Source organism: Solenopsis invicta, chromosome 15, assembly GCF_016802725.1.
Source record: "Solenopsis invicta isolate M01_SB chromosome 15, UNIL_Sinv_3.0, whole genome shotgun sequence".
Lineage (NCBI taxonomy): Eukaryota > Metazoa > Arthropoda > Insecta > Hymenoptera > Formicidae > Solenopsis > Solenopsis invicta.
Genome location: NC_052678.1, coordinates 8,913,152 through 8,940,047, shown reverse-complemented (window position 1 = coordinate 8,940,047; position 26,896 = coordinate 8,913,152). Strand labels below are relative to the sequence as shown.

The following is a 26,896-nucleotide window of genomic DNA, read 5'->3' as shown; positions in this document are numbered from 1 at the left end:
TCTCTCTCTCTCTCTCCCCCCTTTCTCTTTCTCTTTCCTTTCTTCTATTTATTTCCTCTTTTTATAAGATACAAAAGGTAACTTAAAAATTCTCTTCCCTATTTTTTTCTTTTATATAAATTTCTATTTTTTGACAAGGTATTCCTTTTGGACCTTATAATTATTATATAAAAGAAATAGAAAAATTGTTAAGTTTGTCTTTGCCTTTATTCCGAATAAAATAAAGGATGTTTTAGTTACACCTGGTATCAGCTAAAAGTTATTAAAATTTAAAAATTTAAGAAGTATTTAAAATTTAGTTTGATACAAATTTAAAAATAATTTTGTTAAACCATCAAATTGATCATGTAGGACACTCGAGCATGAGGAACAATGCTGCAAAATATTTTGACAGTCTAGTTATTGACTCAAACGTCCTACACAATTATTTTGATGGTGTTTATATGTAAAAAAATTTGATTTATATATAATTCGTAATCACTACTAAATAATCATTTTCTCATCAATTTGCAAATAAGAATTGCAAAATGCGATTTTATAAGAATGAAGAGTAAACGAGAGATTAAAAACTTTTAAATCAATCATAGAGTTGTGCTAAAATTTTATATAAGTATACAAACGTAATATTAAAAGAATTTATGAAATTTTTGTATTTTTGGTAATGCCTCGAGCTGTGACACATACATTTTCCAAGGAAATTTTAAGACAGTTACACGAAATTCCTTCGTTAGATTCGAAAATCTCTCTCAAAGATACGAGATGGCGCGGCTACGCATGCCCCCTCGCGGTAGCGCGCGCATGTGCCGCGGTTCTCGGCGCCGCTCGGCCGCTTTTCGTGCGTCTCCGTGAAGGCTCGGGCCGCGCGATTGGCTGACCGAGCGGCCGGCCAGCGGAGTCGGCGAATCAGCGATAAGGTTACATGATCGTGGCGTGGTGTTTGTCCGCTCGCCTGACGCACGACCATTGCGAACAGCAGATAGGAACATCATAGTGAGACAGAAGGTACCATCCTGGTTTGCTTGTCTCTACCATCCTCATCTCTACCCACCTTACCATCATGGGTGAGACGGAAAAGCAGCCCGAACAACCCAAGGCTGTCCAGCAGAAGATGGTCATCGGTGAGTACGAATAAATCGGAGCCTCGCGTTGCTATTTCCGCGCGCTCGCGGCCTTCTCCCCCTGCGTCCGTTCGATCTACGCCGCGGCGGAAGAAGCCTCGCCGACCGACCAACCGACCGCACGATGACGACGACGACGACGACGATGATGACGATGACGGTGGCGGCGACGACGACAACGACGACGGCGCGGCTACGGCGGTGATCTGTCGTTTCCTTCGTCCCTTTCGCTCGTAATGGCGTCCACGTACGGCGGCGCGGCGTCGCGCGGTCGCCGCCGTTCAAGCCATGTGGCCCCGGCGTCCGTGAAAATCACGCGCGGAGGATCGCTCCGGTCGGGCCGGACCGTCGACGATGACGACGACGACGGCGACGGCGGCGGCAGCGGCGCGTTTGTCCTCCATTTTTCATCAGCTGATGCTCTCTCGTCGCGGCCGCGATTCCTCTTCGGCGAGTACTCTCATTCTCTCGTCCGACCATCGATTTTCCGCGGCAACGCATCGCCCGCGTTTCCGTATCGCGCGTCGCGTCGCCTCGCGTCTTGTCGCATAACCTGCAAATCGACGGCGAACGGATGGCATCGTACAAAAATCGACGTGGATGAGATTCTCCAAAACGTTCCGTTCCCCTCCGAAATCCGACGGCAATATCTCTTCGATGTCTCTTTCCATCCGCTCCGGAGTAATCTCACGCGCGCCTCGATCCGAAATGTCCTCGCCCGCGCGCGCTCCACGTTTTCGTTACGTAAGCACGTCGCCGCGTGCTCCTCGGAGCGTGCTTTTTTGCCGCGGCGTAACACATCTCGCGCCTTCGGACTCGTGCTGGATCGATCGATCTTACACTTCCGCCACGTGAAGACACTCGGCGTTATTTCGAAGACGCACGGGAATTCAAATTATGCGGAAAAACTATGGGAAAAACATTTCTTTTGCATCGGAGCGGAACGCGTCGAGTATCGAATTTGCGTGAAATTTATTTCCAGTGTTCAGCTTCAGAAAAACCGAAAAAGGCACGATTTTACATGTTCCATTGAATCTTGTTACGAATTTTAATAAATTAATGTGATGATTTTAAAGAGATTTGTAAGAATTGGAAATTTCTGAAGATAAACTCAGTTCAAATTCTCTTGATTTTTCACAATTTTTCGAGTCATGAAAAAAAGAGGCGTTTAAGCATGTTTTTTTATTAAATATAAATTTTAATAAAATATGTATACAGGTTAATATAATATGGTGTCATGCGTCTACTCTCTGTCGAAGAATCCGAAAATCCGGGTTCAAACCCCATTGATTAGAAATATCTGAATTTTATTCAAAAGAGAAATGAAGAGGATTTATGGAGAGAAATTTAGTTGAACCTTGATATTTGACGATTTCTCGGATTAATGATAAATAGACGCGATTAAAAACATGTCCTCTTGAAAATATTATGAATTTGAATAAAACATGTGTATGGCAATTAAGATAATTAATAACGATTTTGAAGAGACTCGTAAAAGAACTGAAGATTGCTTGAGATAAATGTAAGGCAAATTCGATATTAACGATTACTCGCTTTAGAAGAAAAGAATATCGATATGTTCCATCTTCAGAATTTCGATTTTTATGTAAAAGATGTAAAAAGAAATTTGTTTCCACGGCTCGAATTCCCAACGAAATTGTTCGAGAACGTTCGTCGGAAGCGTTTCTCGATCATTCTGAAAAATTGTTAGATGACTCAAGTTTATCGTGAGAAACATCCAGAAGCCAATTACATAGAATTATGCTGTTAATCTACGAATCAGTTTATGTAAAAAAATTAAAATTTATGCATTTATAAGTTTTGTTTCCGCCCTAATTAAACCATTACACTTAACAAGTTTTAAATTGTGCTCGTATCGCGTTCGTATCTCAAGATTCTTGAGATAGAGAGATGGTGCTCTGTACAAATTCCGAGTACTATTCGCCTGACTGATCGTTATTCCGGGAATATTATTCCGATTTTCAGAATGCGAGGAATTTCGTCGGTACAGCCGGTCGTTGCGAACACTAATTTCGACCTTTGTTTGGGTTACAGTACGTTACAAGGTCGCGTGTAACTGTTGTGAAGATAGTCTTATCATATTTTCGTCGAGGCATGATCGCGTGGACGGTGAACATGTAATAACAAATACGCCGTCCTCCAACGAAATTCACATCTTTTCACGAATTTGGAAATTCCGAGAGTTTCGATTTTCCGTTACCTCGAGATTCCCATCTGCTGTGAGAAATTTAGATCAAATCGTTCGTCTAAATCGTACTGCTTTTCGGTCAATCATGCCTTCACTCAATTTTCTTCAATTTCCAACGCATTCGTCCTAGAAATAGGATGCCTATATATCATGACATTGTAAAAAAACTATATCCATCATTTCGCCTTCGAGCGCGCTTATGTATTCGTAAACATGTAGTAACAATAGGTACCAGCGATTAGCACGTCGTTTTCCTCTTCAAGGTCGTTTTCACGATTTAATAATAATAATAATAAGTACAGGCAACAATTTTCCTGAACTCATTGTTCATGCACGCGATTCGTATTATATTCTAGATTTCTCTCTCATACAATTGTATATATTTATATTTTTTTTTTTAATCATACATATCATAACATTTTAAAGCATCTAACGAGAGTTATCAGTTGATCATCTCTGAACTTATACAATCGCATGCGCGGCCCATGTATCGCATATATCATGAAACCTTTTTTTTTTTTATTTCAGCTAACAAAGTGACCGGAACTGTCAAGTGGTTCAATGTCAAGAGCGGATACGGTTTCATTAATAGGTCAGTAATTATTATTTTGCAACTGCCTCGCGCTTTTGTCTCTTTTTTTTTTCATCATTTGCGACGTTCATCCCTTTACATATTACTAGATAAACGAGGACGTGCACAGCTCTACTCGCTTGCGTGTACATGAGTGTGTATGTGTGTGTGTGTGTGTGTGTGTTTTGTGTGGGCGTAAGAGTTACTCATATACTACTATTAATCTAAACGTCCATTTCGCACCGCGACCGCGCACGAGTAGCTAAGCGACGTCGTGTGCATTAACTGTTGCATCTTCTATGAAAAATTTAGCCGCGAATACGCGTCGCAAAACGTCTAATTATCTTTCTCGCTTTATTTTCCTCCCCGCGAAATGCGATTAAAATTACGTTTGTTCATCTTCCGTTTGCATCGCGCGTCTACCGAATAAATTTCGCGACTTCCGTCGCGCGTTAAATAATTCAAGAAGAATGCTAACCGACTGACGCAAGCGACTGTTCTACGTGAAAATTTCAGTTCTCGCGAAGAATTATTTGTCTGACGTTATTTATACCGAATCAGTCCAGTTTCACGTGTTCTTTCAAAAAAAAATCTTTACAGTCTTACAGAAGAAAGCAAATAAGACATTTTTTATGGATTTATTTTAATTTACTGGAGTATACGTTTTCAATCAACGACTCATTTTCATTGTCATCGACAATCCGTTCTCATTCCACACTTAGAAAAAAAATTTTAACACAAAATTACTTGCTAGATGCATAATAGCTTATTTACTCGCAGTCAAGTTAAAAATTTTTTAATTGAAATACTTATGTAATTATAATGAAGAAATAAGTTTCAATCAAGTAATATTTTCTTGAATTTATAAAATATTTACCGTTAGACTGTTTTCATATTCAAGATTATTCAATTCTAGATTTTTAAATCTAAGAAAACAATTTAATTAGGTTAAATAATATCATTAGCTTATTTGTAAAATCATATAAGAAAAAAATGTAAAAGTACAAAATTATATACTTAAGGTAATATGACTATTTACTTAAATAAATATTTTTCTTTAAATTGAATAAATAAATGCTTGCATAAAAATATATATGGTTTAAGAAAATGTATTTTCTTTTTATTTAAAAAATGTCTTCTCTCGGGGTATTCTTCTAATTCCTTTTATTCAAATCATCAGGAACCTGTAACGAGTTAATGACTTAATAAAACACAAATTTCTGATTTTCCATTGTGCTTTCGGTTTGAAAATAAAAGATTTGGGGCGCGAGAGAGCCGCAGAGACTAATTGATAACGATTTTAGCGCACAGGCAGAGGGGGAGAGAAGTGGCAGTCTCTAATATTAGGAAAATCGCCGTCTCTCCACCGCAGGTTCGACCTGCAACCTCGACCTGGCAGCACGCCGCACGGAAAATAGACGCTTCATTCGACACGTGGACTAGCCGTATAGGAACGTAGAGTCGGTTCCTCGCTATTTCGAGGTCCCACTATTTATCTGGCGAATCGCCAAGAGATTTTCGCGTGCGCGCGGTAATGCTTTACGCACGAAACTTTTGCTCGCGCGCTTTTGGACAACATTCTCTTCCGAGGGATTCGCGACGAGGACGAGGCCGCGTGTTTTTATTCAGAAGGAAAATTGGCACACGCGTGTAACTTCGTCGATCGTCTTCGCGTTCTTCCTTGCGTATTTGAAAGCGTAAGATACAATAGTTTCACACGATCGAGCTTAGACTCGAACGTTCGTCTACTCTTGAGAGATCTCTAACGCACTTTCACTGACGCCAACGGTGCGTCGCAAAACATTGGAAAACGGCCGTTACGACTGTATACAACTGTTTGTAGAAATATAGAACGCTTTCCTCGGATTAAACAACGATCAGCAAATCGTCGCGTGTACGGATATAAATTTGGTTCAGGATATTTATATATCGTGAAAACCAGGAATTTTCAAGGAATTTATTTTTTATCTTTGAATAGGATGGATTTTTATCGGATTTATACGGATACTTGGAGATTTTTCAAATTTTGAATTAGTAACAATATATAGCTCTAAATTGGCATTGTATTGAAGATTTTATATTTCTGCTTATATAAGAATATGAGTGTTGATTTGATACTACTTTTTTTTTCTGTGTATATACATATATAAAAGATAGTATTGTATGTCTTTTACAGAATAAAAATTTATCTATATTTTTGGGAAAGAAATTTATGTCTCATATCTGTGGCTTATTTACGAGCGACTATTCGTGGTAAAGATATCGTAAATTTGTTAAAATAGCATTATATATACGATTGCCGACAATCAGAATAATCTTGAAACTTAAAATATCGTATGCGAGAGAAAACCGTTTTGCAAACGTATACGACTATTAATAATTGAAATTAGAACCGAGAATCTGTTTCAAGCTCGCTTAGAATTATTCGAAGATAGTTCCGGGACAAATTTCCCCACGAAATTTGCAAAATTAATAAATGAATTAAATATCAGCGAGAAATCCGTATATACGTATTGCTGGAATCTAATGGTCTTTACTGCGAAAATACCAAGTCCATTGTTCATTCATCGTGTTCGTCCCAAATTTCACGAACTCGATTATATCACAATGGGAGAACAACGTTCTGCCTCAATACCCATTGGATCGTACCTATTAATTATGCGGTTTCGATCCATGTTCTGGGGCAAACAGAAATTTTGCTACAATAGATTCTGTTTGTACAGTTGAGATCGAAGTTGACAAGTGGAAAGACAATTAACCGTTTAAATTAAATGGTATTAAATTAATAAAAAGCGTAATGTACGAAAATTTGACACGTTCATTTTACTTCTCGTAAAAATAAAAATGAAGTTACGAATGTCGATAATTCGACGGTTCGGCTCTGAAAACTTGATTCAATTTACCTGATTTACCTTTTGTTAACTGCGCGTGAGAAAGAGGAATCGCTGTCTAGCTGTGACAGCTGGCGTTTGTGTACGAGCTGTATTTCTCTCCTGTACTGTGCGCACCGCGGGAGGGTTCAACGACCTCTCCACTCCGTGCTTTGCTCCGCAGCTTCATGGATTCCGATTACGTCTCTACGCTCGCGAATTCATGCGTAGGACAGATGTATACATATACATATCGTTACGCGCGACGCGCATGTATCGTGTACATACCGCAACTTTGTAGAGTATGTGGATTACGCGAATCCCGTGCTGATGCGATTATGCCAAATTTCCATCGCGCGCAATGTGCAGGTGGATGCGATTATTATGCTTCCTTACGATTTAACTCAACGCATTTAATGCAACGATTTTTTTTTTCAAACATTGCAATCGACTGTCGTTACGAAATTACTGGAATTATGGAAAAATGATTTTTATCATAATATTTGTACTAAAATTATTTTAAAAAATTATAAATGTAACACGCAAATTTTGAGCATTAATTTAAAAAACTTACCGTAGAAATACGAATATCGATTTCTTTTAACAATGGTTTCTTCCTGTCTGTTTCAGAAACGATACCAAGGAAGATGTGTTCGTCCATCAAGTAAGTCTCATATTTAAACGCTAGTTAGTAATATTTTTAAAATAAATTTTGCTACATATCATTGTTCTGTTATCGTAGTCGGCTATCGTCAAAAACAACCCGAGAAAAGCTGTACGTAGCGTGGGAGATGGCGAGGTCGTTGAGTTCGACGTCGTTATTGGTGAGAAGGGTCACGAGGCCGCCAATGTCACGGGACCAGCGGGCGAAGCGGTAAAAGGCTCACCCTATGCTGCGGACAAGCGTCGCGGATATCGCAACGTTCACTGGGTGTATCCGAGACGCGGCAATGGTCGACCGCAGAATCGTAGATCACGCGACGGCCAGGAGGGTTACGAGCAAGGTACGCTCTGCCCACCATTTGTTTAAATCTTAATCTCGTTTGTTCCTTCAAGAATTACGAGTGATTTGCCTTCTCTTTAATGATTTAGGCGAAGGAAAAGGCGATGACGCAAACGCCGAAGGAGGCGGCCAGCAACAACAGCAGCGTCGCTACAGGCTGCGTCGCCATTATGATGGTTACTACCGCGGAGGACGCCGTTCCGGGCCCACATCGGCGCAACAGCAAGGAGATAATGCTGGCGAAGGTGGTGAGCAAACCGAAGGAACCGGCGGCGAAGGTGGTGCTCCGCCGCGCGGTGGTGGTCGTGGACGCGGTGGTCCATCACGACGTTACTTCCGCCGCAATTTCCGCGGAGGAAGAGGTGGTGGTCCGCCACGACGTCCTCGCAGCCAGGATGGCCAGGTAAGGGTTAGTATCTAACCCTAGCCAAGCTAGCGTTTCTTACACATCATTACTCAACGACTAGTAGACGAAAGTGTCGAATTGAACATGTTAATTGCGAATTAGCATGACCCCTGAATCTTATACGCCTTTCATCCACAGTTCCGAGAGTATATATTTTATACGTTCTTTATTAAAATTGTATCGTGTTAACAAGATGCTTCTTAGCAGCAAATGTTATGAAACATATATAATTACAAGTAAGATATTTCAATCTAAATTATTACTTGTAGCACAATTGTAAATTAGTTTGAAATAGAAACGACTTGACAACGGTTTATTCAAAATTATATGAGGAAAGTGTTTTAGTTTTGAGAATGTCATTGTTATATTAGATTTTTTATATGACGTTTTTTCTTCGACGTTTCGCAATACGCAAGACCTTGGAACTATAGGTGAAATACCTTGTACATCTAATTTGCAATCGGTTTTGAAACAGTTTTGTTCTGTACATTAATTTCTATTACGACAAACACGGTTCACCAACAAAAAAAAAGAACACCTCGGTTGCTTGCACCTAAACGGTATACATTATCCCTTTGTTATTTCTTTCTGACAACAGTATTGCATTATTTCATAGTAATAAACGGACTTTGCACATTGTAAACGTTCCTTTATTTCAATTTTGCATTCTTGCAAATGATAAATCGTATTTCAAGTCTGAACTAGCTGTTTAAATCTGCACGGTAGTTATAATAAAAAACGAAAACTTAGTAGTATTAGGCTTTATAACAATATTGTTTTTTATATATATATATATATAGAGAGAGAGAGATGCATTTCCTTGAAAGAATTATACTTGTATTTGCAGCAAGATTCTATAATTTCCCTCTTAATGCATTGTCCGCGCACGGAGTATGTGTTCTTCTGTGCTGTTTGCGAATAACTTTTTTTTTTACCACACACTTTGTAAAACAATAAAGTATTTTACATACGAGTATCTTAACGAATTTTCTACAATTGGCAAAGCACCCGCAATACCGAAATTAGTTAAACATCTTAAAAATCAGGTGACCGATGACGAGGCCGTTGGCGAGAATGCGCAACTCGGTAATTCGCGGAGAAATCCACGACCACGTTACAAACGACGATTAGTACGACGACCTCGTGCGACGTCGAGCCAACAGACGAACACGGTAGAGAATTTACCATCTGCGGACGCAAAACGCAAATCTCCCAATCCTGCTTCCTCTCCCGTGACCTCTCTTCGAGTACAGACTACTGATATCCCACCCGAATCCTGCAATAAATCCACAAAGGTATAATTGGTTCTACCCTTTCTTATTCAAGTTGGAAGATAACACGTATTATCTTAGATATTCTTTACTGACGACAACTAATGGACGATTTTACGAATTTGGCTGACGGTTGTAACTTCGCAAACATGCGAGTATACGGTTAAACGAAAACAAACGTTCAGTTATTATATAGAAAAGGAAGGCGCTTACCACAGGGAAATTCGTAATTGTAATAAATCGTGAATCATTAGTCTCATCTACATTCATCTGTAAATACATATTTCTTTATCAAGAGATCGCACTCAACTTTTTTTTTTTTTTTTTTTTCTCCCATGCATATTCAACTGTACAGCTTAAATGCGAGTACTAATCACAAGTTAATACGTATATGAACTTCTCTCAGAAGCCAAGCTGAAGTAAATTCTGTTTTTATTAATTTTTAATATCAAAACATACAATTAATTCATAACTTCCATTAAATTCTTTTTACTTTTTATTTCACGGAGTTAATTCGCGATTGTTCTCGGTTTCTGAGAGATTCATATGTGATTCCGACATAGCGGAATATCCGAAGCGCGCGGTAGACGTGGGAACTTTGCAATTTGAAAGGAACGAGAGAAAGCTTTTGATTAGGAGACTGCGAATGCGCGATTCATCGACAATACAGAGCGGTAGCGCTTAGCACACACTGTTTGCACGTGTCTCTTTGTACTCTTTTCAGTCGGAGCAGAAGTCTGATGCACCTAAAGATTCGGATGCACCTGCCGCTGCGCCTGCTCCACAGGTAACGTCGCTTTTTATTTTTTTTTTTCCTTTTTTTCGATCTCGCAGAAACTCGTATGCGGTTGTCGCAGTTTTCATTCACTTCCGGTGCATTAGGTGCGATCAACGAGAAGCAGATCTTCCGATTTAGTTTCTTGTTCTCCATTACTCATCTTTCCTCCTTTCGTTCTCGTTTTCTAGAAGGAATTGCATTTTCTACACATAGCTCTTACACGATGTCTCAAAGAAAGATGTATAGACGACTATAGTAAAAATATTTTAACTTTACGCGTTGCATAATTGCTGTTTTCGTGATGTATTGCTTTTGCAACCTTCGCGCAACGAATAACGTTCGTCAATGTGTTATGTTCGCAGGAGAGCCAACCGGTGCAGAACACCACCACCGAAAGCACCGCCTAACCGAGACAGAGTAACGCGCTATTACCGCAGGACACTCCTTTTTAACATATAACACCAACACCCGTTATACACTGCAGCAACAACTAAAAAAAAATCCAAAAAAAGAAAAAATGTAACAAAAAAATCAACTCTCTCCACCGAAGCAAATTAAAATTAAGATACATGTGAAAATTGAGAAGCGTACAGCCGCGCTTGACGGGCTTTTTTAGCGAGATAGCAAAGTTTCATCCTCTGATATGTAATAATCTATAGGCTTGACCTTATTTCGCTGAAAGAACTCTTTAGGAATGGCCGCGTGCTTCTCGTTTCGGGAATCGGACAGAAGGGTAAAGCAATTACGGAGTACGGAGCGATAAATGAATTCGAGTCGGCAAGAGATAGATAGATAGATCTATATATATATTTTTGTTTTTGTTTTTTGTGTATTTCTTGTTTCGTATATTACTTCTAATTTTTCTCTCCGGTAAGGCGCATTATAAATCGTTTTATACATACCCATAGATTTGAGTTTATTGCTACATTTCCATGAGCTTTCTTCACTTTCGGCGACTTCCATCAAAAGGAGTGAAAAAAAAACTTGAAATACCGCTGATAAATGAGTCCTACTCGAGTGTTTGTCTGTCTCGAAGTCAATCGTTTCTTTTTACAGCTTACATTTTGAAATTGATGAGCTTACCGTATTGCTTTCACTCTTTCAGTATGAAGAATTGGAATTGCCGCGGTCACATCGTAGCCCTGGGTATTTTAAAATTGTTAATTGCAGACTGATCACGCGATAAGTATAAAGTACATGCAATACAAGTTTTGATACTCGAGGATGAAAATGCGGTCGCGGATCTAATTTTTTTATACTTTACAGGCGATCACAAACTAAAAATGATTATTGTAATAGCATTTGGCCATATTTTTACAATTGTTAATAATTGGCCCCTGGTGGGTCCCTTATGGTATATTATTAATTAACAATTATTGTTTTGACTTTATTCATTATTGGTTAGTCATGGAATTGGGCGCGAAAACTCGTGAGGTGTCACGTTGCGAGTCTTCCCGAGCTGCGAGCGGTGCACACGAAGGCACAATGAAAGTGGTCTCGTTCTTTTTTTTTTTCCCAGTGATGTGTATTGCATCCTATAATTCATGTTATCAGGCCTTTGGACCAGTCGCAAATGAGAACGACTCCTCAGCGTGAAACCTCACAGACTTCCGTGCGTGAGTAAATCGTCCGGTCCTTTGGAATTGACGTCAGTCGACCGCGCACCGAGCAGGTCGTTTTTTTTTTTTTTTTTTAAATATTGTATCACTGACCGCTTGTATGCGGCAATCGACTTGATTTGATTTTTCGGAACAAGAGCCGGGCGTATCATACATCGGCTCAATTGACAAAACTACGAGTATCGTAGACTGTCATGAGAGTACGCAAGAGAACGCAAGTTAAGGAGAGAGAAAAAACAAACTTTATATAATTTTGCATGGAACTAATTTTTAAAATTTTAGTTTGTAGTATCGTCGACGGATTATAAAATAAATATATACATCTACTTTCTTTAAAAAAAAAAAGAAAAAAGAAAATGGAAAAATTGAAAACATCTATTTGGCGAATTTTATTGATTTCTGATTTCCGTCTATATCCAGGCGACACAAACGTCTGTGAAATCATCATCGCGGAGATCTGTTAGAGAAACATCCCTAATCTTTCATGCGCTTTCGTGTCGTTTGGGTGTAGCGTTACCTGTATGTTACATGGTATTCATTGTTTCCGTCGTCGTGTAGTTTGTCGACCAATGATGCGCGCAAAATGTATTCGCGAATGAAGAACGATTTCAAATAATGGCGGATACACTTATGCGTTGCAAAATACGTACAGAAACATTTTTTTTCGCGAGAGACGGTCGTGAGGATCTTGTGCACGCTATTCGCGTCGACGGATATGCATATTCAAAATCGTTGCTCGCGAATACAATTTGTTCCAGACATGTCACTACTGACACGCGGTAGTCGTACCTTCTGTCCTGGTACCGGCAGGAGGATTCCGCCCAAGCTAATTATGGTATATATCACCACGATGATCGTCTTTAATTGTCTCACTGTCCTACCACGTCCCGTTTGTGAAGTAGCGTTTGCCACGCCACGAAAACCTGAGTGTGTCGAGTCTTCGTAAAATTTGCATAATACCTTTTTTTTGTGTAAACGAAAAAATCTGAGAGATCGAGAAGTTCTGGTACCCTCGAGGTACGAAACATCCGATTGGTCAGGATTAGTTGTTTAAGGGAATAATAAAGAGAGAAAGAGAGAGTGTATGCGTGAGTGTGGTGCCAAGTGGAGAGAGACAAACACGCGGTTACGTTACGGCGGACGCGCGCGCATTTATATATTTGCAGCACTTCTACGACCGAGTAGCGAAATGAAAGTGAAATAAGCGAGAGAGGCGATCAAATGCCGATTCGATTCCGAAGTCGCCGTAATTTTTCTATTTTTTTTTCCACCCCTCCATTCGATTTTCGTAAGGGAGAGGAACCCAGCGGACACGCGAGATGCTGCTATCGATCGAAACGCCGTCACCCGTGCGTTTTCCGCTTTTTCTATTACACCGCAATCCGCGTCCGTTGGGACAAAAGCCCGTGGCGACTCTTCGGGCCGCGTTGTTTAACGTAATCACCCTCCGTTGTCTAACGTAACCGCGCGTTCCCACGAAAAAAACACGGTAGAAAGAAATAAAAAAAAAGAAAAAAGAAATCCAAGAGAGACGGCCTCTCGAGACGGCGGAAGGGAGAGAGAAAGAGAGGCGCGGAACAAGCAAAAATTTCAAGCGGCGCGCCGAACGGGCGTGCGATCGTAACTGCAAAAAAAGAACAATGCATGTGTTAACAGTGAATATCAGAGTTAAAACGAAAACCAAAGCCGTGAGAACAAAATCGAAAGAAAACGAATCACGAGCGAATCCAGTAGCTAAACTTCACACGCGGTTACAAGGAAAAGAAAAGCGAAGGAAAGAAAGGGAAAAAAAAGGGAAAAGTCAGCGTGTGCGGTAACCGAGAAAATCAGTTTGTGTACTTCGTCGTTCGGATTTATCACCGTCGTCGAGACATCTCGACGCGGCCGTCAGTCAATCGCGATCGCGTACGTGTTCGTTGCGAAAAAGTTGAAAGACGGCTTACGATCGGGCGGACGCGGAAAATTCGCGGGTAGGAGAGTAGCTTGAATCCGCGGCACGCATCGCGCGCGCGGTCCATTAGCTCGTTCGAACATTCTCGCGGGACTCCGTGCGCGTTTTTCTTGGAGAAGCGGAAAGGATCTCCCGGCGAGCCCGGTGCTTCGTATGTTAAATATCCTTCCCGATCGGGAGGCAAGCTTGCATCCTGTCGAGATTCTTTAACATACGAAGCGTTCGATATCGCGAGCACGCGATTGTTTTCGCGTTCTCCACAAATGCACCCGCGAATTAACGGACCGCGTTTGCGAGATTTCGCGATTTGTCATTGTCGATGGTTCTTCGGTTCTCGTCACCGTGGGGGGTGACGGGAACGGAGACTCGAGTCGCCGCCGGATAGGAGGGTGAACGAAAAATTCGTCCTTTTCCGCTGGAGAGAGGAGATCCTTCGGGAAGGAAGGACGAGCCGTGGCTGTGCGCGATCCTTCCCGCTCGAAACTTCCGTCGTGAATTCGCGTCGTGTCCATCGGGTAAAAACAATCGCAATAAAAAGGGATATCACGTCGCGACAGTCAATTAGATCCGATTCGAGTTTCACGCGAATAAAGGCGATACTCGACTGTATATATACACGATATATATATATATATATATATATATATATATATATATACAATATATATCGCGTATATATACAATATATATCGCGAAGAGAGACAGCGACGTGGATGAGAAGCAAAAGAGAAGAGCAAGAGAAAAAGAAGCGAAATCCCGATCGAGGAGACGTTCAACTCTTTCGAGAGATAAAGAGAAAAAAAAAGAATAAATAAGAGAAAATCTATCAAAAGACCTCGATGGACGCCGGGCACGACGTCGTCGTCGTCGTCGTCCGAGCGTGTCCCGAGATACAGTCGTCCGTCGACTGACCTTCCCCTCCCCAATGAATTTTGTACCGAAACGTGAAACTCTAAATGCTAATTTCATATACGGAATTTAATTTTTTCACGAGAAACATGTGCATTATAAAAAATAAATCTACCAAAAAAATCGCAAAAGTCACAAATCGAATATACGTTCTTTTTCATTCGATTTCCCTTCCCACCCCGCGCCTCCCCCGCCTCTTCGTTTATCCTGATATTTCCTCATTATTTCGATTATCATTGTGTAAACAACAATTTGCAGAGCGCAAAAATATATCGACAAAGAATCCGCAATTTTATCGAAAAGGTAATTACGATTGGGCCGAGTGGAACGAGAATGCCGGTAAAAAATAAAATTTCAAGTTAAATTAATAGCGGAAATATGCGTATACGCATTGATAAATTTTATTCAATTATCCGTATCAATTTATTCTCCATGAAACTCCGAGATTTACAGCGTACTTGAAATAAAATGGCACGGTCGTGAAATTACAGATAGAGAATATCGCGAATTCGCCATTGCCATTGAATATGAATCGGATATTTAATCTTTAATTTCGCCGCGGAGGAATTTCTGAGGTAATGCAATTGACGAGTCCCCGGCGGAATTGTACGTACGCATCTCGCATATGTGTAATTTCACGCGGTGATGTTGATCGGGGGAGCCCGGGAGAAGTTATAGGTATAATGCATTCCCGCCATGGAGAATTTCCAATAATACTGGTATTACGGCTGCACTTAATCACCTTTCGCAAGGTATATAAATTAATTTTCCGTCCCAGCGTTAATCTCGTATAGCAACGATCAGCAGTAACCCGACACCATAATTGACACAACGGATTCGGCTTCGATATTATAGATTCGTCATTATGAATTATAAATTGCCCGATCTATGCGTCGAACGATGCGCCCGTACATGCGCGAGTACATGCTTTAACGATTATGTTAAATTATCCGCAGCACAAAGTACGTAATCTCTACGCACAGCGAAAAATACTTTTGTTTTTATTTCGAAACGCTTTTAAAATTTTTTAAGTTCTATTTTATACTAAAACATAATACGTATACACACACATAAATTTATACACAATATAGTTACGTAAAAATTAAATATTGATATAGTAAGTTCTTATGTTTAAAACAATATTCTCATAATATTTTACACAATGTATAAAATCATAGAGATGGATAGAGAATTCGTTGATGTACTTACCGTATTTCCGACGCATTGCGCAATGCACTCTCGAAAATAGCGGCTCAACATATGTTGTAGAGCGGAGCTGCAGCGATTGTCACGAACAGAAGAAAAAGGTTAACGGGTTGTGTCGGATTTGAGTCCTTTAATCCGGATATATAATATATGCAATACGTGAGCACGCAACCGCTATATAAGTCGAGCAGTCTGTATGCATTTTTGCCGCATGCGATGATAAATATACGGTCTATCACGCAAGAGAGCGTCGTCTCTGTATATCCGAAAGAAAAACCATTTTTCTAAGCCATTTTATTTTGAAAAAAACAAACGGGGATCTCAACTTTTTCAAATTTATCATAGTATTTGGGGTGTGTGTATATTATTTTAAAAAATATACACTCCAAATACTACACATAAATTTAAAAAAGTAGAATAGAGATTGAAAGATGCTCCACTTTATTATTTCACTGTAAATAAGTCTCTGCGTTTCTCGGGCAGGAGGAGGAGGATTTATCGTAAATACTTCCTCGAGACGCAGTTGTTAAACGAGACGACGCGGGATTTCTTAACGTTAAGATTGGCAGAATTCCATGCTTTTCGCGATCGGCAAAACGAGAGGAAGATGTTAAGAGCAAAAAACCAGTACGACTTATCAGAAACTCCCCGACCGTATGTTTTCACAGATAGAGATACGATACACCGTGCAAACGTGCGTTCATATATATATACACACACACAGCAAAGGCAATCAGGAGAGATCTTGGATGAACCAATTGATTGCCTGCGCTCTGTGTGCAGGCGAAATTAAAAAAGTTGGCTTCCAGGTCGACGCCTCGGTAAACGCCTCGGCCGCTAATTTCCCGATACCGAACATCTACTCGTGCAGCCGTTTCACGCTTGCAATATCAATTACCGCTATCTGTTCCCGTCCATGTGCCGATAATCGTCGGATACAAGAGGTCAAAGTACAGTGCGTATGTATGGGGGTCGGGTAATAACGCGTGCAAATTGTACGACGTTATGCGGACGACGTGACATCGTTCGCGCGACGGGCGAAATCCCTTTCGTTCTATATCCTCCACCCCCTCATTTTTTTATTACATTGCTTGGTGATTTCATAAAGGCAATAAAGATAACGATATTCCTCACTCCCCCGCGCAAAGTTCGATCCAAATTGCCGTAACCTGGAAGAATTGCCGCTGAAAATTTTTAGTATATACATACGATAGATTTTAACCATCTTTTAACATTAATGAAAAACATTAAAAGGCAGATTATTATTAATCAGTTTTATAAAGATGAAAAAAAAAAAGAATTGCTAGTAAAAAGGTAAGAGAGATTGAGCTGAACTCTTCCTGATCAATACTTTCAGTATTGTTTTTGTTTCAGCTCCCTTAACTCTAATGTGCTACTGTAGGTGAATTTTCATCCAGGATAAAGAAAAATATGAATAGCGCTCTAGAGTTAAGCCAATCAGTGATAAGAACGTGTGAATTCATTACGCGGTTCGGAAGAACTTGTAAATGTAAATAAATTCATCTAGAAAATTATTATTGAGCACTAAGATCATCTTTTGATCGGTTAGTCATCGTTTTTCTTAATTTAAGTATGTATGTTGTTACACTTGACGATCGTAGTAGGTCACTGAGAATTTATTATATACCTGAAAGCAATACATTTTTAAACAAATAATACATTTTCGTCTGAAACACTATATAGAATATTGGCCCGGATACGTCTCGGCGCATATCACAGAGTGCGCCAGCCAAATTGGCCTGACCGGTAGCCACGATCAAACGCGTACCTCTTTTATTCGAAGAACATCTTCGAACCGCCGCGGTCGTCCGCATGGTTACAGGATCCGTTCAAGTCAGCTTCTCCGTTTGTGCGCTCTTCAAAGCGCCGTCGGTCGCCAAGTATTCCCGTAGTCAGCCAGACAGGAGCTTAAAGCAATTTCGGCCAGGTGTGTGTCCCGATGCGGTGGACAGGCGACTTGGTGAAATCTCTTCAGGGCGTCGCAGAGTGTCGCGATCGCCTCGTCGACCCTCTCGTCCTCCATACTGGCCAATCCACGGTCGTAGAGAGCCTCGCACTCCCGTAGGCACGCGAGTCGATCCTCCAAGCAGATTTTCTTTTGACAGCCCGGGCATTTTATCGGCTTACCCTGCCGAGCTCGTGGGTGTAGTCTGTCGCATCCTGCCGTAGGACACCTTAGGAAGGAAAAAGGATATTTCGCGGATTCTCTCTCGTCAGGAAGATTTTATTACGGCATCGTCAATAAAAATCAAATCGTTTATCGAAATCAAAGCGAATTGTAATTTTATGTCAGAAGATTCGACGTATCTTCCGCGCTTCGTTAATTAATCTCTACATAATTATTTCTTTATCGGAAATGATATCGATTTTAAAATGCTAAGAAATTCAATGTAAGTTATTATAGTTTTTATTATAATATCTTTGACTTGACTGATGAAAGATATCCAATACTGTGTTCCTTTTAATAAAAATTTAGAATTGATTATCTTCTTCTCATTATCAATGAAAATAGCAAATAAGATTTTATCAAAAATTTTCTTATTTCTCGTATCACTCATGTATAATAAAGTCACAACAAATGTAAATGCTGAAAAAATTCCGTTTGAGATTCTCTTTGAGAACATGACTTTGTTATCCATTTGGTTCGCTAATACTTTGTACGAACGTAATTAAGAATATAGCATATTGGAAAAAAAATTCAAAACATAAAGATACTCCAGTCGGTATTCAATCGTTTCCCCAAGGGAAAAACCGTTGGAACGTCAATGGAGACGTGCACTTAAAAGAATTGCATTTGCGTTAGTAATGACTCGTATAATAATTACTCGTAATAAATAATTACTCGTAATTGAACTGTTGTCCGACGCTCTCAAAGAGAAGCTCCGTGATTTATTTCTCTAAGAGAAATACCGGCGGTGCCGCGCTCCGCTGTTGATGTAAAAGACGCAACGTAACGAGTAGTGATGCTACTACCCAGAAAATTACCGCGAAACTGATAAAGGCACCTGGCCGTGTCGCTGGAGTTGGTATAAGAATCTTACGACGACGAACAGAAGTACCTTTGACGACAGAAGCATCCTTACGGCATAGGAGTACTTCCCTTTGAGAAACTCGCCTCATCAGGACTTGCGGTTTTTAACGATCTCGAAAAACATCTGCTAACTCTTTCTCACTCCCCCCCCCCTCACTCGCTCGCTCTCTTTCGGCCGCTTGTTATTCCTCTCGCGTGATATTCTTGTGCTTTTACTCGTTTGCTGTGGTTTACCAACATCTCTCGATTTTTTTCGAGAGACATTCAACCTGGGGACTTTCGGATTAAACAACGCGAAAAAAACGTTAACTGTCTTAATTAAAACGCGCATACCGCGACACTCGTACGTTTCTCGAGGTCGCCGTTAATGAGTAACTTTTTGCATTACTTCCGATAGATATTACCTCGCTAATCTGCCGACATGGAGACGTTCGACCGAGGGGGGAAACTTAAGCGGAGAACGCCGATACGATCGTTCGTTTAATTAAATTAAATTACTTCGTTAATGAGCTTGATCTCGGAGAATTTAAATGGACTTACCTCAACCTGGCGGAATCGTTCGTCAGATTCTCAAAGCGCGGCCAATCCTCCTGGCAAGCTTTGCACGTACACCGGAACCAATACCTTCCCGCCAGTGTCCTTTGACGCTCGGCGAGAGTCCTCTTCGTGAATATCGGTCCGTAGTTTTCGGCAATAACGTCGCCAGGCCGCAGACCGCGTATCGCCCTTATTACGATATGTTGCCCGACAAAGTACCTGCGATCCGACAAAAGGAGAATACTAATAATCCTGCTCCGTTAACTAAAATTAACACGCAACGAAAATTAACACATGGGCTATCGGAGGTACTAGTCTCCTCTGTTTCGGTATATGATAATTACGTTCAAATTATATCTAGCTTTTATATATTAAAAGTAAATCCGAATAGCAAAATTAAATTGCATTTCCGAAGAGAGTCAAACATTTATTTTAAAATATTTTATATTTTTTCTTTAATAAATCTATAGAAGAGAGTTGTTGAATGCGTGTTGGTCGCTTAAATCATCATATCTCAATATTTTATATTTTTACTTAATGAAGCAACACGTGTAGTAACAAAAATACGAAGTGAATGAAAAATAAGTAATATAAACAAAAATTTAGCAGATAACTTTTTATATTGTACGGGTTAACATTTAAAAAAAAAAAAACACAACCGATGTCAATTTTTGATCAATTTATGCAGCTATAAAAATGCAATCATACAATTTTTTATACCAAATCTTTTTAAAATTTTTATAAAAGATTTTTTGTAGAATATGTTACATTGATTGTATGTACATATTTGCAATTATTATAAGGATTAAATCGATATTTTTAATTTATTTAATTTATTTTAATTATTTATTTTAATTTATTTAAAATCGATCAGTGATACGATTTAGGAGACTTATAGATACAATATAACTGACTGATTGCCTAAATCATACCTTTTGCAGCACACTAAACCACAGCTTATAAATTATTATTGATGAATAAATATTAGTAATAGATGCCTGAAACGTCAAGCTATTATTTTCAACGTTTATTTGTGTACAAATCTTGTGTACCAAATGGAAAATACAATAAAAATTTAAGTGGTACGTATTCGGCAACTCTCATCTATATTTTATACTTTCTCATATAAATGCATACAATGCAGATTCTTATTTTATTATTTAGACACTTTACCTCAAATACGCGGCAAACGCGTTCAAATATTACGTCGTTAACCGGTCTCTTTTCGAAACGGACGCTGTTATCAAGTATACGAGTTAATAAATCGAAAAATGAGAAGGGCGACGCAATCACTTTGCAATGAAATAATAATCGTAATCATCACAATAGCCCCGACGACGTTAATAACGTGAACAGTAACAATTTCCGCTCGCACCAAGTAACGCAGACGAGTTTGTAACATTAAGGAATAATGAGCGCGCTGGTGTAATTTCGCATATAATGGTCGCGACCCACGAAGTCATCACAAACGCGCTTTAGTGCCGCCCGAAAATCCACGTACTTAATTAGCGTTAATAGATTCGCGGTAGAAGCATCAATATAGGATTTCCCTAGGAGGGGACCTAATTCTCGGATTGCGTCGCATCGTTTCTCTCCCATACAGCGTTGAAAAAGTAAAATATTACAGCAATGTGTCAGCAACATTGGTAAAATGTTTGTTTTAGAAATAGTGATACGTAATGTTGTTGCAACATTGTAGCTAAATATTTTGTAATGTTTTTTGCTATTCCGTGCTGTAGGGACTTTTAAATGACTCGAGACACTAAATAAAATAACTTACTCGAAACATTTATTTCTCGTTAAAATTAATATATTCAAAAGAATTGGAATTCGTTAGGATTATTTTATTGCCCCATTCAATTTTGTCAATTTCCTAGTAATAAGTGAGAGTTCGTGAATTTATGTAAATTCGACGAGAGGGAGAGAACTTGTTTTGGCGGGAAGACAAAGGAGTTTTCCGGCGATAAAATGTGAGAAGTTGTTAAAGGGGCCCGGAGAAACTTTGCCTAACAGACTGCGGGCGGTCGCGGGTCGATTAATAATTCGCGCGCGATGACACAGGCGATTGTGTACCGTCTGGTTATACTAATTAGCTCTCACACCGGTCTACATCGCGATCTACTCTTTAACGCGGTCACGTTATTAATATGTAAATTAGGGTGAATCATGCTGGGACGCGAAGCTCGACGAGACCGCATGCGTAATGTATATATAAAAGCTCGACGCATCTTGAGAAATAAGATCCTTTCTCGGGAAAATATCATCTTTGATCACGAAAGAGAGAGAGAGAGAGAGAGAGAGAGAGAGAGAGAGAGAGAGAAAGCTACAACAAACTGATAGCCGACAATTTCGTTAACTCTTATCTCTGTTCGCAAGAAGCTTAGCCCGCCACAGCTGACGTCACAATGTGCAACGTAGTTACGGATTGTTACTAAATCTGTGAGACCCATTTATGTTGACTAAAATGTACCAATTAATTTCAAGAAACTAAAATAACATATAACATAAAAAGAATGAATGCTGAATGTATTACGCAGACAGAACGGTTTTGCTGAAGCATCTAAAAATTTAGCAGAATGTAGATCTGAAAATAATTTTGTTGAACTATCAAAATAATTATGAAAAAAAAGTTGCCATATTATCGCAAACAGCGTCCTACGTAATTATTTTGATGATCTAAAATTATTTTTAGATCTGTATTCAGGCAAATTTGTGTAATAACAACAATTGAAGAATTGCGATGGTCTAATGAACTCACCGTCATCTCCGGGGGGGATAATTTTTTTTACAAAGAGATGCCCCTTCAAAACGTCTCTTCGCTATACTTACCTCGTCACCGCGGGATAGCAATCGTGATTGAAACGGGCGACTGTGGGATAAATCGCCACGCCGAGGTAGATCGGTCGGCTGCCGCGAAATCGATGCTCCGCGCTCACCCGCGTCTCGAAGAACTCGTGGGCGTTGAATTGGAGCAGCTGCAGGTTCCTCAGCAGCAGGGCGGCCACGGTGATCTCCTCGGCGCCTGGGACTTCTGCGAACTCGCCAAAGTTTCCGATATTAGTGTAGCTCCCCGCACCTCTCCGTGCATTCTTCTATTCTTTCCTCCTCCCCCATTTCTTGGCTTCTCGGCAAAAACTTTCCGCGACTCTTTCCGCTGAACGCTGTTAAAATTACGGTTTTACGGACGGACGCCGCGCCGCGCAGAGAGAGAGAGAGAGAGAGAGAGAGAGAGAGAGAGAGAATCTGCTGAATCGAAAAGTTCGCCCTTCGTGTGATCAAGCACATTTTTTCCTCGTCTTACCCCCGACTACTCGCGATCCGCTAAATTACCGAAAGTTAAATACAGCCCCCGCGAGAAGGAGCCGGCGTATATTACGGGCCGATAAAGTGACCGATAATAATAAGTACCGTCGTCTGGCGTGGAGCTCGCGAAGAAATCGACTCTCTGCAGGCACTTGAGCAGAAAGGCCGCCATCAGCGATCTCTCCAGGAAGTCTTTGCTCGTTCGTCTGTCCGCGTGCGTCACCAAGTTGTACGGGGCTACGTCGCCGCTTTCGCGTGTCTCCTTTGTACTCTTCTCCCCCGTCATCTCGGTAATTTCCTCGCCTCGTCTGGATTCCTTGAGTTTCCTCCGTCTGATTCTTCTCTTAGTCGACTTGCTGCTCGCCTTCGTGTCGTGCGTATCCGGCGCCGTAATCGTCGTTGTCGTATGAGATGTAGTCGCGGCCAAAGGCATCGCCGCCTTTTTCATAGCGCTCTTCTTTAACTCTTCGTGGATCTTCAAACACTTTCGCAGACCCTCCTGCGTCACCATCCGAAGAGCGACCATGCTGAGCACGCTCATGCCGGAGCCTAGAGGGAGGAATTTAAGAGCGGCTCGTAATTACCCTGTAAGGGTCTCGGCCCGTAGAGCGCTCGAGATAATGCCGGGTCGCGCGTGTGTAAAGTGTAGCTTTTACTTAGAGCGAGAAAAATACCTCGACAAATACAGTGGAGGTTTATTATCTCGCTAATTATTACATCGCGAGTACTGTTGTAATAATTGCTGTATCAAATGCATGACGATATCTTTCGTTAAAATAGTATTTTACAAAATACTATTCTTAATTTTACTTTATTAATTTATTTACTTTACTTTTTTTAATTACTTTCTTTCCTAATAAAATACTTGAATAGTATTTTGTTGGAAAAACATAAAATATTGATTGAAACATTTAATAATATCTCTCAGCTATATCGGATTAAAAAAATATTCAGCGGATCTCCGATCGGACTTTATTTTCATAGAATATTTTTATGAAAAATGTGGTGACCAATTTTAAAATTTCAAACGTCACGAGAACTTGTGGTCAAAATTTAAATTCTAGTTCAATTGTAAGTTTAGGTAAAGGGAAGTTGAAACTAAGTCTGTTATCGCAATATCCGCTGAAACTACATTTGCTATCGAAAATTGTATTCATTATACTGAAACGGAATCGTCCATTCATGCTCTTACCTATCAGCAACGCCAGGACTTTACACTCGTACTTGTGATACGTCGTCATCGCGACGTCCCTGCATTTTCTTCCGCAAAAGGCAACGCAGCTGCAGTCCGGGCATCCGATCGGCGCTCTTAGTCTAAAAATTTTCCGAATATTCGTAAATCGATCGAAAGGAGAATGGGGTTAGAGTTCGGAGGAAGAAAATTATGCAAATTGACGAATAAAAGCCGAGAGAAAACTACCGCGGGAGCAAAATTCAATCCAGGTAAATTCAGATCGATCAACAATCTCGAGTAATACGCTCCAAATATAACGAACGTTTTAACGAATTCAAGTCGCTTTGTAAAAAAAAAAGAAAAAAAATAAATAAAACCGTTGTGAATCCCAAAGTTAGTTTAAGAAAATAAATAAAATTTATACAAACGACAAATTTATGAAAAATACTCAAGTAACATCTGGAAAGTCGATTTAACATCTTTAAAGCCGGATTCAGACCCACTGACGTCGCCTTTCGCGCTTTCATCGAGGCAAGCTGCTCGTTCGCGTTCGTTCGCTCGCGCTAGCTCGGTCCGGATGTCGCCTTTAAACATGCGTGCCATTCTGAAATTTTTCACGGCTCGGTCGGCGCGCGCGGCTTTTATCTTCGCGTAATAACGAGTTTTTCCCTCCGTCCGCATACGTCGTACGTCGCGCGCCTCGCCCGGGCGTCGCTCGGGTTAATGAAATCCATTTTCTCTCTCTCGCCGTCGCGGGTTTATCCGTAAAAAGCTGCGGATAACGGGGCGGACGGAGGAGACGAGGGTCTGCCGCGCACGTAGACAAAGCAGAAGCTACACACGGTGGATTACGTGTCGCCCAAGGCTGGTGTCCATTAAATCCGGGAGGGAAAGAGAGGGCTCGAGTGAGAGGACCCGACGGCAATTTTCTCCTCACCTCGCGTAACAATGCTGACAATGGGTGCCATAGAACTCGGGCAGGAGACAGCCCGCCAGCGGTGGCTCGACTAACAGAATATCGCCCGGATGTATTTCCGCGGTTGCGACGGCGTGTTTACCCGCCGTCGTGGTCTCACGGATTTCTAGGGCGCCGGACGACCAACGGAGCTCGGAATTAACGGCGTCGTTTAACGGCGTACTGCCTCCGCCGCCACCGCCACCGCCGTCGTCGTCGTCGCCACCACAGTCGCCGCCGCCGCTGCCTGGGAAGACGCAGCACAGTGTTTTCTTAGGGTGAGTTTTGTCCTGACTGAGCTAATGGAACGGCAGGTATCCCGCGAGATACGCCAATTCCCCGACAAGGTTGTTTGAACTCTATTACGGGCGCGTAAGCGAGTACACGGAACGTGTATATGATATTTTAGGCACACACCCTTGTGAAAATTTTTCTCTGAATTTTTATGCGAATTGGAGAACACTTCAAAAATATTCAAAAAGTTTACAATTTTTCTAAAAATTTGTCATAAATGTAAATATTCTAAGATTAGTGAGATTATAAAATCTAAGAAATTTTCTAAAAAGTTATGAAATTATACAGAAATTTTGTGAAAAATTCTGAAATTTATATAAAAATTTTGAAAAAAATTTTCACCAAAATTATTAAACTATAAATAATATTGATATAACAATTTTTCAGAATTTTTCATATAATTTTTCAGAGTTACGTAAACTTCAGAATTATCCACAGAATTTCTGTATAATTTTTAAACTTGTTACAAAATTTCTCAGATTTTTTTTTTTTTTACAAATGTTAAAATATTTAAGAATTCAGACAGATATGTAAAATTCTGAGAAAAGTTAAAGGCTTTCTCAGTATTTCTGAATATTCCAATTCGTGTAAAAATCGTGAAATAGTTTTCACCAAAGCTAAACTTAATTAGTGTAGAACACTCGTGAAACGAGACTCGGGGGCGGAGAGAACGAGACCAACGATTTTCGCGATACATCGAAGGTATATATAAATATAATACGCCCACACGGTGCATTCAGTTTCGTCGGATATACACCGTGCAACATCCGCGGCACTCCGCGAACGGCATCGAAAATCCAGGAGGAGAAGAGCGCGGCTTCGCTTTTTCCTCCCCCTCCTCCCTTTTTTTCGCGGCGGATTTTCGATACTAGGGCAAAACGAGAAAATAACCCTTCTCCAGTTCGCTCTTTCGCCTCCGAGCGTTTCGGATATCGTTCGGTGCCTCGCGCTATGCGCAAGTCATGTTATTCCCTTCGCACTCTCCGTACGCATACACGCGCGTTATCTCGAGGATACTCGACGAGATAGGCGCGAAGCGTAGCGCTCTTTGTCCCGCGCCTCCGCGTCGATTTCCACCGGCGCGGTGGGTTGGGTCGGCGGCGCGAAAAGTTCCGGCCACGCTCCGTCGTTCATGAATGAACGGCCGGGGAAGAGAGAGGGGAGAGGCCGTGTACTACGGACTATACTACGAGCCGTAGTACGCGCGTCGGCTGACGCGGCGGTTCATCGCGAGGCATGATGCGTATGCGATAAGGAAAGACCGAGTGAGTAAAAGAAAAAATGGAAGAAGAGGATGAAAAAGTCACGTAATTGCGCGGCGATCTTGCTTTAGCCTTAGGCCCACGATCGAAATATCTGTCGAGATTACCGTTAACCCCGTGCGGAGAAGTCGCAACGATTCCGAACGATTCACGTCGAGATCTGGAACCATTGCACTTAGCAGGTGCGGAATCGTTTCATTCTTGGACGTCCAAGACGATTGAGAGATATACTTATTGGATGTGTTCAAACTGAGAAAAATTTGTTTATACTTTTTATCGGTTATCATGATTTTTGTTTGAAATATTTATAAATCAATTTAACTTTTGAGAAACTAAAATTACATTCAAGCGACTAAAAATTTTCAAATAGTTAATTACAGACTGAATTAAAAATAATTATGATGTTTA

At 40.6% G+C, this 26,896-nt stretch overlaps 2 protein-coding genes across 21 annotated transcripts in view; one reads left to right on the top strand and one right to left on the bottom strand.

The window, feature by feature from the left end:
- Nucleotides 1–939: 939 nt before the first annotated feature.
- LOC105194327 (Y-box-binding protein 1) lies at nucleotides 940–14,849 on the top strand. Of its 4 annotated transcripts, none has more exons than XM_011159203.3 (7): nucleotides 940–1,118; nucleotides 3,856–3,919; nucleotides 7,399–7,432; nucleotides 7,511–7,772; nucleotides 7,861–8,174; nucleotides 10,173–10,235; nucleotides 10,589–14,849. In XM_011159203.3, exons 1-7 carry the CDS (start codon nucleotides 1,058–1,060, stop codon nucleotides 10,631–10,633), a joined length of 843 nt encoding a protein of 280 aa, XP_011157505.1. In that variant the 5' UTR covers nucleotides 940–1,057; the 3' UTR covers nucleotides 10,634–14,849. The 4 variants fall into 4 exon arrangements, with proteins under 4 accessions (XP_011157505.1, XP_011157496.1, XP_011157522.1 ...); XM_011159194.3 differs by having other exon boundaries at nucleotides 7,861–8,180; XM_011159220.3 differs by lacking the exon at nucleotides 10,173–10,235.
- A 2,681-nt stretch (nucleotides 14,850–17,530) lies between these two features.
- The window catches only part of LOC105194313 (SET and MYND domain-containing protein 4), a 123,185-nt gene continuing 113,819 nt past the window's right edge, over nucleotides 17,531–26,896 (bottom strand). For 16 of the 17 annotated variants that reach the window (XM_039458090.1, XM_039458087.1, XM_039458093.1 and 13 more), the window contains 6 exons: nucleotides 24,915–25,179; nucleotides 23,996–24,117; nucleotides 22,909–23,352; nucleotides 22,330–22,531; nucleotides 19,504–19,719; nucleotides 17,531–18,106 (listed from right to left, as the gene is read on the bottom strand). In XM_039458090.1, the coding sequence (XP_039314024.1) occupies nucleotides 17,791–18,106; nucleotides 19,504–19,719; nucleotides 22,330–22,531; nucleotides 22,909–23,352; nucleotides 23,996–24,117; nucleotides 24,915–25,179 (1,565 nt within the window). In that variant the 3' untranslated portion in view covers nucleotides 17,531–17,790. The remainder of the gene's footprint in view (nucleotides 18,107–19,503; nucleotides 19,720–22,329; nucleotides 22,532–22,908; nucleotides 23,353–23,995; nucleotides 24,118–24,914; nucleotides 25,180–26,896) is intronic. The other variant, XR_003268794.2, reaches the window with a different exon arrangement.

Excerpts from the sequence above, each read along its gene's own strand:
- LOC105194327 (XM_011159194.3), top strand. The coding sequence starts at position 1,058 with ATGGGTGAGACGGAAAAGCAGCCCGAACAACCCAAGGCTGTCCAGCAG. Across the intron at positions 1,119-3,855 it reads CCAGCAGAAGATGGTCATCG|CTAACAAAGTGACCGGAACT; the intron begins GTGAGTACGAAT and ends TTTTTATTTCAG. Across the intron at positions 3,920-7,398 it reads GGATACGGTTTCATTAATAG|AAACGATACCAAGGAAGATG; the intron begins GTCAGTAATTAT and ends TGTCTGTTTCAG.